A 13,376-nucleotide genomic window follows, 5' to 3' on the forward strand; every position below is an offset into this window, starting at 1 on the left:
AAGTCCATGAAAAAACTTTGTCCCTATAAAAATAAAATAAGCTTAGGGGCTGCTAATCAGCTCCCCCTGCGCTAACGGTGACCCGACTCCGGCCGGGCACCAACTTAAACTGGGGTGCCTCTGGCTTGGGGGTGGGGTTATAGGGAGAGTGGACCCAGTGCATCCTGGGAGCTAAAAGCTTTAACTGCGTGGTGCCCGGATTTGGTTCCCAACCTATACCCCAAGGTCAACCCTGTGGACCCCCTATGGACCCTGAAGTAGAAACATACGTTGTAAGATTATAGGCAAACTACATATTGGAACCCGAGTGACCAAATGAATGAGACAACTTGACAATGTGAGGCAAAGACATTGAAACATTGTGGATGTTACTATATATAAAATACTACAGTACTGCACTCTGGGCCTGATTCAGCAAGAAGTGCACAGGAGAGAACGCACGCCCTCAGCCGATGTTTTAGCTCTGCGCATGCATTGCAGTGTGCGTACTAGCTATTGCGATGGATGCATGTGCAGAGGCAACGTAGACCCAGAGAAAAGGCCCTCTGTCCCTTCTCTACTGTGTATCTAATAGGTGGATCCCTGGCTGAGGATGCGTATTATACTAAAGAACATTTGTTGGCAAGAAAATAATTTTATATTTATTTGAACAATAGTGACACTGAAGAATACTACTGTTGACTTTTAGTATACAAACAAAAAGTACATCTGCATCAATGCATGGCGCATTCAACTGCAGAGCCCAGAGACCTACAGGCTGTAACACACATGCAAGTCCACCTGAGTCAGCATCTGAGCGGGCTGTACTTTAAAACAGAGGGGCTGATATAGGCAGTCGGACATCTGCATAATTTTTGGCATTTAAAAAAAAAAAAAATGCATTTTCTTACTATGCATACGAAAAAGAAAAATAGGTGAGCGCAAGTGCGTGTACAGGGACAGACGCATCTCTTCCTACACTCTACGTATAAAAAAAAGAGTAATAGGGGAGGAGAGAGGCGGGTGGGTGGTGCATCTGGGAACTTTCAAAGGCCTAGGGGAAGGTATGCTAAGACAGAGCTGCACGCAAAACCTTATGCCTGAAACTGGCATCCTTAGCTACAACCACACTGAATTTGTAAATCTCATCTCATGAACAGGTACCATAGTGGTCCCGCTACCAGGCTTAGAATGTTGGTGTACCATAAACATCTTGGCCAATCTTGAGCCATAAAAATTACGGGGAACTCATCCACCTTGACTCTTGAACACTTGAGCTAGCATGGGAATTGGTGGGAAAAGGTACACTAATTGGTACCACCAAGGAACAGTCATGGCATCCACTAGAATTCCTGGTCTTCACCCCATACATCTGAACCTTGTGGTTCAGTTGTTCATGGTTCTCCAACACTGGGATAAAAACATACAATATCATCAGGAACATACCCCTCCATGCAGCGAAAAATATTGGCTGTTTCCATCATCGCCACGGAGCTTCAGTTTCCCTCATGGTGGCTTATGAACGCAGCGGAGAACTGACAACTGTCTTCAAAGTTTACACCTGCCTCAGGATGGTTAAACTCTTGTTCTCCACCAGAAAAACCCTGACAGATCTGGTATCGAACAAAAGCCCAGACATATCAGGCACTGGGAAGTGACAAGCTAGACTTGGAACAATTTAGCATCACTACTATTATCTTGATTAACACCCTCAGAGCTGTGATCAGTCCAAAGGGAAGAGCTCTGAACTGTAAATGGCGCCTACAGCAAACCTGAGATGGCAGTATGATCCTTCCCAGCTGGAACATGTAAATAAGTGTCCTTATGTCCATAGAAGTAAGATATTCTTCCTGTTCCTTGGTATTTAAAAAGAGACTCCATATTGAATGCCCGAGTCCTGAGGTTCAAACTGGCCCAAAACACAAAACTGGTTGAACCAAGAAAAGGTGTAAGTAAAGTCCCAGGACTTCCCGTTCCATTGGGATTGGGACACTGACTTCTGGCTGAAGTAAGGACTAAATGACCCCCTAAGACGTTAGGTGCATGACTTTTATATCTGCTCAGGACCTGTGCAACAAGCTGGCTCTAACACCTCAATGGCTGTCCCCACAGGCAAGTGCAGCCCTTGATACCGCCTGGACATATTCCCCTTCCCTTCCCAGACATAGGAAGACATGTGGAAAGAGGACGACAGGACAACTGCAGTCGCACGTCCCACGATGACTGGAGCTGCAAAAGACCCAAGCCAGAAAGAAAAAAAAAAAAAAAGCGCCCACAGAAAGCCGAGAACCCCAATACACCTTACCACTATGGACGGGGAGGACAAAGAACTGTTTCTGGCTGCTCCCAAAACAATGTCTGTTGTGTCAGTGGGCTTGCCTAATATGGATACCCTGGCAGGTAGGAGATGCTGATGGGGCCCCCCTCTAGGGCAAAAGACTTTGGCACAGACCCCTTAGCACCCTCCGCTAGTGCGGGTCTGTTTGCACTTGACCCCCTAAACCCTGGCACCATGCACTCATTCCAGATGTGCTGAGCCACTCACTTTGCTGGTTCGATGGCATAGGAGGCATGGGGAGGAACGTGAACTTTTAGGGTTCCATTCAAAGTGCACAAGCTCCTGTCCCATCACACTATAAACCAGTCTCTATACAGTGCCCCCCAATCTATTAGCATAGTAAAACAATTGAAATTAAAAATAAGTAAAAGGTAGCTTTATTTTGAAACAATAGCAATGCAAGTATTCTACCTTTGTCTCCGTCTGTGAAGAATATATAAGTAACTTTAAAGTTACAATCCGGCCATTAAAACCAAATTAAATGCCATCTGCAATATACGTATTCATGTGGTTCTTATTATTTCCTTGTAGATCACTTACCTCCCACAGGTGTCCAACAATGGGTGCGTCTGCCCACGAATGCTCAGCGTTCAGTCCAACCTTTCCATTTGTGAACACCACAAGTGAAAATGATTTATCAAACCACCTAATGGAGGCAAGGTTATGAAATATATTGTGTCAGATCCTTACAGAGAACCGGATAAATAACTACAACATAAATCCTACATGCCATAATGGTCAATGAATGCCTTTAAAACAGTTGTCCCATTGTGTACAATCTACACCCCACGATATAGCAGTATTCCCCATGTAGAATGTAAGTGGAAAACAATTATCCAACTGTTTGTAAAATATATACACAAGCAGACAAAACGGCAATATTTGGTATTCTGACCAATCAAATCTGTCTTTTGATAATTTGATTTACAATATGCTAATGGGAAGCCTAGGAAGAGTAGATTGATAGTGGACCTATCCAAAGTATGGGCTAATATTTTGCATACATTTCTGACCTGTCATAGCATTTCCCATGTAGTAGTGACTTAGCATAGGCATCCAAAGAACTGACTGGGTCGTCGGTGTTGAGGCCCTGCTCACTGTCATCCAAAGTGACAAAGAAAGCAGCTTTCTCCACAAGATCCAAGCACTGCAGGTTCTTCCCGCTGCGGAAATACGACTTCCGCGCTTTAGCCCAGGTAGTCCTTCAACAGAGATCATAAATATCAATCGCGTCATTCTAATCCAGGGCAATCACGCGATACAGGTGGGGGCACGTCATACAGAGATCGAAGACTGATCAGCCTTCTTATCGCATATACCCATCGTCTACTGTATATATACAGATCCAGAACACACCCAGGAAAACTCAAGCAATAGCAAAATAGGAAAGATAAAAAGAATTTCTCACCTCTCCCCAGCTGTTAAGGCAGCCAGTTTCTCTTCCCCGGGATTTGGTGGGCTCAGGTCATCCAGTATATGCTGGAATTGAAGCTCCAGTTCTTTGGGATTCAGCAAACGTCCGGCATGGTACACCCAGACTTTGTAGAAGCGTCCCTTGTGGTACACTACAATGTGCTTGCTGTCTGAGTAGTGCTGGATCGTGTCTGTGCACAGAATGAGAAGTGTTCTAACCGTGATGGGGGAGACTCCACCTTATTATACAGCTATGATCAGATCTATACTGTTGCCATCAAATATGTTATTGCACGAGCTATGTCAGGGGCAGGCAACCTGCGGCACTCCAGATGGTGTGGAACTACACGTCCCAGCACACCTTGATACAGTTTTGCTTTTAGGGCATGCCGGGATGAGTAGTTCAACAGCAGCTATAGCGCCACAAGTTGCCTGCCTCTGTGCTAGATCATGCTTATAACAAGGGATTATTTTCACTTTCCCCATTCTATGGGCCTCATTCAGAGTTGTACGCTATTTCTGCCGCTGCAAATGGCGCAGACGCCGGGAGATGTATTGAACCGCCCAGTGGTGACTTTGCAAATCCAAGCAGTCCTGAGTGAGCCTATGGTCCCACAGAATGGCTGTGGGAACTGAGATGGTGGAGATTTTATCTTGCGTATGGGATTGCATGCACAAGATGCGACTTGTCCCCAAAAGTGTCGCGACACGCCTGAGTCATTTGCCGCTACTCCCCGTAACCTCCCACAAATGCTCCCTGGCTGTCAATCACACTGCGAATAAATAGTCGCTGCGAGACACGACAGTAATGTACCATGCGCCGTGCGACTCACATGCGCAGATGGCAGATTGTCGCTCATCTGCGAAAACATCTGCACAGCATACAACTCTGAATCAGGCAATGTGTCTTTTCTCTCAAAACAGAGAGAAACTCAATTATCTGCTTATTTTTAAGTAGGAGGCGCTTCTAGTAAGATTATATCGCTGTAGAACTGGCCTTTAAGAAAGTTATTAGAAGTAACACTAGCAGAACAGAGCCATTGTGTGTGTGTCCTTCCCATAATCCCTTTACTCCAGCCTGTCCTCCCTGCTCCTTTACTTCTCCTGTCAGTAGTGTGTGTGTCATCATTTGGGTGTGACTAGATCAAGGGCTTAAAAATATATGACGAGAGGGGGGAGGATAGTAACAAACTTTTATGTTTACTTAGAAGTTTTACAGAGGAATGCCATGACTATGTGTTGAGTATGGGCCTGATTCGGAGCTGGGCGCAATGCCGATTTTTACGCGTATCGAGCGACTTTGGGTCATTGCACATGTGTCAGCCGCACCGTGCTCGCGCTGCAATTGTTTTGCAATTACGCCCGCACAGAGGATCCATTCTCAAACTGAGTGACAGGTAGTCACCGTTTGGGGAGGTAACGAGTGTTGGCTAGGCAAACGCGGGTGTGTCAGGACCATTTAAACCCCGTTTCATGGGCGTGCATAAATCTCCTACAGCAGGAGTCCTCTCCGCGTGTCAGGAGAGCCGCAGTGTTTGCAGCTGGTCAGACTTGTCTTACATGCCGCGTGGCTGCCCGATGTGCGCCGTTACCGATGTTTACGCTGTTGCACATCGTCAGACAGATGAGACAGCAGCAGTGGGCGTCATTATGCAACTGCCATCCATGAGATTATACAGTCGCATTTGCATTAGCAAAAATTTCTAAATCGGGCCCTATGTACAGTCCCCGCTATGAGCCCCCAGGGACAAAAGGTCTGTTTGCAAATGTTTAATATTACAAAAGGAACCATTTAAAATCTAGATAGTGTGTAAAGAGATGCGGCCAAGTGACCGCTGGTATTGAAGCAGTGTGGCATGTTTAAAAGTGATGTGTATGTTTCTAGAAGCCTTGGGCCAATCACACACTGGCAAAGCATTAGCATTTTATAGTGATTTTACTTTTTAGTAGTATTTGGAGCTCACTGTAGGCTTCTCTAATGCACTTTACACAGGTGAGATGGGACACCGCCGCACACCGGGATGCTGGCACAAACAAGATCATTCCTACCTGTCTCTATTCCCGGGACACGTGCCGTGTTAAACATGTGCTCGTATTGAGCAGAGCACATTGGCAAACAATCTTGGATCATCAGCTGCATAAGAGGGGAAACGATAGCCAAACACCACAGAATACAGGAGGATAGATAAGCCAGACAAAGGCAGCAAGGTCCAAGGATAAAGGAGTATAAATTACGAAAATGGTTGAAAATGGGCATTGTGCAAATAAAATAAAAAAAAAGGGTGCAATGCAGAATAAGTAGGATTGATTTGTGTACATTTGTGGGCGATTGGTTAATGAACATAGCAGGGTGGAAACGTATAACAAAAAAAAAAAAAAAAAACAACAGAACAAAAAAATAAAAACCAATAAAAAGCAAAAGAAACAAAACCACAAAGTAAAAAGAGAGAGAAGGGGGAAAAAAGGGAGGCAAATAGTACAGTAATCAATAAAGACATTCCACCGGCACAGGAAGAACATAACATATTAATAGAAATAAAATATCCATGTTAATATCAGCACTCACACATGCAAATATATGACAGATGAACCATCACCCTCATAGGAGCTCCGGCTGTTATGTTTAATTGTTATCAGGTTTTGCAGATTATATTTGGAGTTTTCTAGTTAGTTTTTTTATTCTTTAGCTATACATTTTTTGTTTTTTTTATTCTTTAGCTATTCGTTTTTTGTTTTTTTTATTCTTTAGCTACTCGTTTGTTTGTTTTTTGAAAATGAGGCTTGAAATAAACCGAATGCCGATTTAAATAGGAAAGCACTAAATATAATTTCAAAAGCATTTGGCCCCGCATTCGGAAAAGCCAATTATTACTTCTAAAACATAACTTCACAAAACTCCAAATATGGAACCCAAAACCTTCAATGCAGCAGTTTCCCCAGACAAATCTAGTCAGAAGGAGAGAGAAACAAAACTTTGATCTTTGTTAGATCCCATATACCATATAGGCCAAGGATGAGATTGATTCTAGTACACCCCGCTCTCTTACCTGTCTCCTCTCCAGGTATGCGGGTGGTGTTAAAGGTCCGCTCCCACTGAGATGAGCACAGCGGGACAATGGATCCTGGAACCCTGCTCTGTATTAGGCAAGGGGACCATCGCAGAGATGCCATGAGGGGGGGAGATAACACAATGTGAGAGAGTTGAGATGAACTTCTGGCTGAAATTCCAACCCACTCATCCCATCATGACAGTAAAACACACTGAGGAGGGCATTGCAATCAGCAGCGATGGCTACAAGGTACCGGCATTCCCACCACAAATATCACAGGTTTTTCCTTGCAACCCATAGGGGTGTGCAGGAAGATCTGCGGTGTTGGGATACTGTAATAAGCGGTGATGTGCACAGCAGCATGCTGCCGCTAACTGACTACGGCCCTTGGAATTCTATAGAATTCAGATGGTTTTATTTAGGAGGACAATACACTGATAAATCCTTTACTTGTGTTTCCAAAACATTTCCTCAAAGAACTCAACCCAAAACGTCACTTCCTGAAAAATCTACTGGTTCCCCCCGCTCCATATCACAACTGCTATCCTCCATCAAACAGGGGGTAGGTTTACTAAAGCATCTAAAAATAAAAAAAAGGGGAGGTGTTGCCCATACACCAATCAGATTTTAGCTATGTTTTCTAAATAGCATTCTAGAAAATGATAGACAGAATCTGATTGGTTAGTATGCGCAATACCACCACTTGCCTATTTTAGAAGCTTTAGTAAATCTACCCCAGGCAGTGGCCTGGAAGGGCACACCACTGCTCCCTGTGGTGGTAGAGAGTAGTGCTGGACCACCAAAGTCTTAAGGGGACCTGCCAGGCTGGGAGAACGCCTCGGCCAAGGTTAGTAAAACTCTATTCTGTAGCTGAAGTTCTCATTTGAATAATTGGTGAATTTCTGGAACGAATGTAACACTTCCCTACATAAATAATTAGCTAGGAAACCTGACTGAGTGGTATTGTGTCCACTATTGTAAATGTGTGCAACAGTTCTAACCCTACATCCCCCCACTGGAAATTACCAGTCTCATATATCTGTTTGTTTTAATGTGTAATTCATATTTATTTGCTAAATTTGCTACAATGAAAATTAAAATAGTTTGTGCCAAAGTTTGAACACCCTTCAAGTTAATTCATTAATACTTTTTATTTTAAAGCCTTTAGACTTCATTCGCTTGATGAGCCTTAGGCAAGTTGACGGCAACTACAGTGCTGAATAGTTCCTATGACCCTTCTAACTTAATGGTTGCTTCTACTCTCAAAAACTGCGAGATCCTCCGCATAGCTGGCTGTGGTGAAAACGTGATCTTTATCTTTACTTTAAATCCTTTTCTCTATTGGAGGAAATTGGAACACTGGGGTACAGACACACTCAGCTGGAGTCTGGGCATTGCAAGTTTAGCACTAAGCGTCTCATAAACAAAGGCAGCATCTGCCATGAGAGATGAAAAAACAAGGTTCTCCAACACACGCTCATTTGAAGAAAGTCTGATGAACTGTCTAGATCACAGGTTCTCAAACTCTGTCCTCAGGACCCCAAACAGTGCATGTTTTCCAGGTCTCCTCACAGAATCACAAGTGAAATAATTAGACCCACCTGTGGATCTTTTAAAATGTGTCGGTGAGTAATGACTGCACCTGTGCACCTGCTGAGTGACCTGTGTGGGGTCCTGAGGACCAAGTTTGAGAACCACTGGCCTAGATCATTATTATTGTGGCTTGTTCCTTTTGGAAACTCTGGTGCATCAAGTACACTCTGGTCTGGATCTCAGCAGCTTGTTACATCAGCTGAGTGTGCTAGAAGCACCAGAGCAGAGAGGGACACCTCAGGCAGGAAAGAGGAACTGCACGGGTTGTGACAGCAGGGTGCTGGAATGAACACTAGTTAAATCTGGAGATCCCATAAAAGTAAACGTGCAAACTGAAAAGGTTGCTCAAACTTCTCTACAGCATTCATGCAAAAATGCAAGTCTGCAAGCTAATAGAGACTTTCCTTGGCAAGAACCACCAAATGCTCATTGATGTTCAACAGTAGCCACAGGTAGACCATTCCTTGGAAGGTATTAATTAGATTTTCTTGTAGGTGATGACCCAACTATGAGATTCTAATGCCGCGTATACACTAGTCGATAAAAATGAGCGATTGAACGATAACGTCATCGTTCAATCGCTCATTAATCATTCATGTTGGGCATTAAAATGTCGAAAACGACCAGTGATGCGCTCTCCCGCTGGTCGTTTTAGAAATCAATTATCGCCTGAACATGCTGGTCAATCTGCCGATAATGACAGATTGGGTATGTTCGGGGATGAGGGAGGGTGCCTGCACTGAACGACATATCGTCCAGTGTAGGCACTGCAGGGGAAGAGGAACGACTGACGATTACAATGTTGTAATCGTACTGTCATTCCTCTATCGACTAGTGGATATGCACCTTAAGGTGTGGGACTACTCCTTTAGCTAGATCGGTGACTCCATTCTTAATCAGCAAATCATCCAGCTAGGAATGACATTCACCCGCCTGGACCTCAGAACTTCAGCCATCACTGAAACTAACTTTGTGCACACACTTGGAGCTTTCTTCATGTTAAAAATGCAGAACCTGAAACTGAGAATGATGGGAAGGATCGGCAAGTCTGAGAGGCACTGGTGTCCTTCCCAGATCAAGACATGCCAGTATCATTGTTGTCAATGGACTAGTTCTATTCCATGCGGTTTCTCAGAGCCTGATCCAGCAAGGATCGCAAGTGCAAAAACACACGCACCCGGTCGATTGTTGCGTTCTGCGCATGCGTCGCAGTGCGCAAAACAGTCACTGCGATCGGGACTGCAATCGCAGTGACTACACAGACCCACCGCAGAGTGAGTGACAGGAAGTACTGTTTGGGGGCGGTGACGGGGATGTGGTCGGCGAAACGCAGGCGTGCCAGTGTGTTTCAACGCCGTTACAGGGGCGAGCATAATTAAGCCCCTGCGGTGGCTTATGCAGCCTGAGCTCTAGATACCAACAGGAAGTTTAGCAATTTCAGGTCTGACCTATGATCAGTATGATTTACCGCAGGCCACGGTTCAAAACCCGACAGCGGAAGCCAGGCAGAGGTGAAGATCCCGACAGCAGCTAAAGTGGGTGCAAACTAATCCTAAGGACACTCCAGGTGGCACTGCTGCATAGATTCTAGCTGCATTGTGCCATTCTAGGCACCCTACTGGCCAGATGAGGCTAGCAGAAAAAAGCTCAGAGGGCCACACCACGATTCCGAGGGCCTTATACGACCCCCGGGCAGGAGGTTCCTCATCCCTGCTATATACCCATCTTGTTACAGATATACCTTCGCCTTGACCATGCAAGAGAGCCTGTACACATTAGATTTAATGGACGACAGAACGATGTGTCATTCCGTCCTTCATTAATATGCACTACACCGCATGCGATATTGTGCGATTAGCAGTGCAGTACGGCCAATCACACGATTTCGTATGCGACCTGCGGGAGCACGCAATCGGGCATACACACTGCATGATATGCTTGATTTGTCGCTCCGATTTACCCGTAAACGACAAATCGTGACGATGTCGTGCAAGTGTGTACCCAGCCATACATGGATGAAAGAGAAAGCAGAGAGTGACAGCTTGCTCTAAGTATTGATCAAGTAGCGAGAGTGAATAGTGCCCATTTACTCTAAAGAACTTACACATGAACAAATGTTACAAATTGTCTATTTCAGTCATTTTAGGCTATAAAAGGTTATTTGCTGGTTGTTTCAATAGGGCTACTATGTGGAAGTTTTATGTCCAGAAGAAAAAGTCACCTTGATTCCTCCAGAGGACTGAAGGAGAAATGTTTTTAATTTTATCATTATAGAATATAGCACAAATAAAAAAGAATATAATTCAGACATTGCCACAAACACCTACTGATAAAGTATACATAGCATCATTACGTTTGGAATTAGTAATGCATTATTGCTGGTGTCAGATTTGATCAATTATTTAACCGGCAACTGCTCTGTCCAAGTCCTAAAGACAGGTGCGCTGTGAAGTAGCTGTTTATGGTGCTACGATGTAAATTTTCAGCAATTTGTGACACTGAATAAATTACATTGTTAAAATGTTTTATTTTCCTGAAATTTTGTACATAAACACCATTTCTTGATGGCACGCAAAGAGACAACGATGTAATGTCCCATCCCTAGGAGGCAGAGCACTGAGCACAGAAGACCCTCCCATTCTCTAAGCCTCCCTCAGTTTATCGCTAGCCAAAATGGTAGGCATGTAGTTAGATTACCGGCTCTTGGAATCCCAACAATGGAAGCCGGACCCGGGACTAAAGGATAGGTGTCGAAATCCTGCCGGCCGGCATTTCCAACAAAGGTAATCGAGGCTTTCTAGCTGTTAGCCGCATGGGGGGAGGGTGGTTAGGTTAAGGCACCCCTTGGGGAGGGTTAGGCTAGGGGAAGGGGGGTTAGGCACCACCAGGGGGAGGTTAGGGTTAGGCACCCCTAAGGGAGGGTTAGGCTAGGGGAAGGGGGGTTAGGCACCACCAGGGGGGGGGGGGGGAGTTAGGGTTAGGCACCCCTAAGGGAGGGTTAGGGTACTTACCAGCCCCTGCCGGGATGTAGACCGTTCGGTCTTCCGGCGTCTATTTCCCCAGGCGGCTAAGGAGCCGTCAGCATTACATACGAATTCCAAATGGTATATTTGGGAGTCCAGAAAGAGAAAAAGACATGAGAGGGTGCGGACACATTTTTTAGTGTCCTGCCTCCTAGTTGTGGGGACTTATCCTTCATCATTTGTGTGCCCCCTAATCATGTCAAAGGAGAAAACTACATACCGCAGCTACAGGTTTAGACTTAGAGGTCACACTACATTCTGTAACTGTCAGGTTATACATTCACGCATTTGGAATAATATCATGCACAAACACATACCATAGTAGCACAAGCAGATTTCTCATAACACAAGTATACAAACACACAAACACAATTTTTTTACCGGTTTAAGTTCCTCCCTCGTGACTTTTCGTCTATACAGGAGCAGAGCATGGACTGTGTTACCGGCACGTGCTGCCTGAATTGGGGTTGGTATGACATATAAAAAGTCCTGATTTATGTGAGAGAAAAAAAAAGACAACAAATATACAGGTTATAAAATGTTTAACAATTCCCAGATTTCATCTATGTGCCCTTGGCAAGGAACACATGCAGGCTCTTAAAGTAGATCCTTCCATACACATAGTTGAGGCAGCCATTTTGTGGAATGCAGATATATATATATATATATAAATAAATAAATGCTACATCACTGAGCACCTAATGCACTCGCCCAAGCTTAAGTTATACTGTTATTACGGCATAAAACAAACAGGATTTTGGTACTCACCGATAAATCCCTTTCTCCAATTCCACAGGGGGCACTGGAGTTCAAGACAGTGGGGTATAGACGGTGGTAGAGTAGAGCCTGGCACTTTAAATAATTTAGAAGTGTGACTGGCTCCTCCCCCTCTATGCCCCATCAGCCCCAGTTTAAGAACTGAGCCCGAGAGGAGACGGAGGACAACAGAAAAATTAGGAAAAAGGAGAAGACCACAGAACGGAACAAGACCGAGTGAAGGAGAACAAAAGGAACCCATTGCAGGGAACCATGTAGTCACACAACCATAGAAGGAACCAAACATAACGGCAGGTACGCAGCGCTGGGCGGGCATCCAGTGTCCCATGTGGAATCGGAGAAAGGGATTTATCGGTAAGTACCAAAATCCTGTTTTCTCCTTCATCCACTAGGGGACACTGGAGACGTCCCTAAGCCAACCTCCTGGGTGGGAAGCGTGGAGAACTTGCTGACCCCTCGGCCAAACCGTAACATGGATCGCCAAGAACCGTAGGCCCAGCAGAAGCTGAGGATCAAGTGTCGTTGAGCACAGGAGACAAACACTACTCCTCGCTAAACAGTCAAGAAACTTCCACATACAGCGGAAGTCAAAAGGAACAGAACGGCTGGCAAGAGAACAACCACAGTTGAGAAACGTCAGAACCAGTAATCTCAGCTGAAAATAGACCAAACCGGATCGTTGGTAGCAGAGAGCCCCAACAAGAATCCATAGAAGGGCAGTAAATGAGAACAAACTCGAGAAACCGTACTATAGTCTAAACAGGAAGCTGCAACAGCCGCAGACAGCAGAATCCCAGCACTGCTGGACATAATTGTATATATAGAAGTATAAAAATACCAATATACAGATATAGAGCTAATCCTGCCCACAGACAAACAAAAAGTATGCATTCAGGCAAAAAGACAAGCGCCCTGAACCATCCTTGAGGTCCAACTACAACAATGTTGTTAACCAGCAGAAGGGTTAGACCATAGAAGTCTCCGAGTGGAGATCCCACTGGGCATGAGGCAGAGGCAAAATCGAGAGGATTGAGACTACAATACCTTTCAGAGGGTCAGACAGCAGTACAACCCATTCTGAAAACAGGGATAAAACAGCAACTGAAACGCTGCCGCTAAAAAGGAAACAACAGGCAACTTCCAACGTGATGGAAGTGCCTAGTCAGTACCAACTGCTGGCCTGAACCCTAGCAGTAAAAGAGC

General features: G+C 44.8%; 1 protein-coding gene across 4 annotated transcripts in view; it reads right to left on the reverse strand.

Annotated features, from left to right (window-relative positions):
- LOC148478433 (carnitine O-palmitoyltransferase 1, liver isoform-like) overlaps positions 1-13,376 on the reverse strand; it is an 83,093-nt gene that overhangs the window by 29,965 nt on the left and 39,752 nt on the right. For 3 of the 4 annotated variants that reach the window (XM_088455432.1, XM_088455433.1, XM_088455431.1), the window contains exons 8-12: positions 11,778-11,885; positions 6,778-6,865; positions 3,726-3,921; positions 3,331-3,519; positions 2,858-2,963 (exon numbers count right to left, since the gene is read on the reverse strand). In XM_088455432.1, the coding sequence (XP_088311558.1) occupies positions 2,858-2,963; positions 3,331-3,519; positions 3,726-3,921; positions 6,778-6,865; positions 11,778-11,885 (687 nt within the window). Of the gene's footprint in view, positions 1-2,857; positions 2,964-3,330; positions 3,520-3,725; positions 3,922-5,779; positions 5,865-6,777; positions 6,866-11,777; positions 11,886-13,376 lie in introns of all 4 variants that reach the window. The other variant, XM_088455434.1, reaches the window with a different exon arrangement.

This window comes from Taudactylus pleione, unplaced genomic scaffold, assembly GCF_031769625.1.
Source record: "Taudactylus pleione unplaced genomic scaffold, aTauple2 ptg000655l, whole genome shotgun sequence".
NCBI lineage: Eukaryota > Metazoa > Chordata > Amphibia > Anura > Myobatrachidae > Taudactylus > Taudactylus pleione.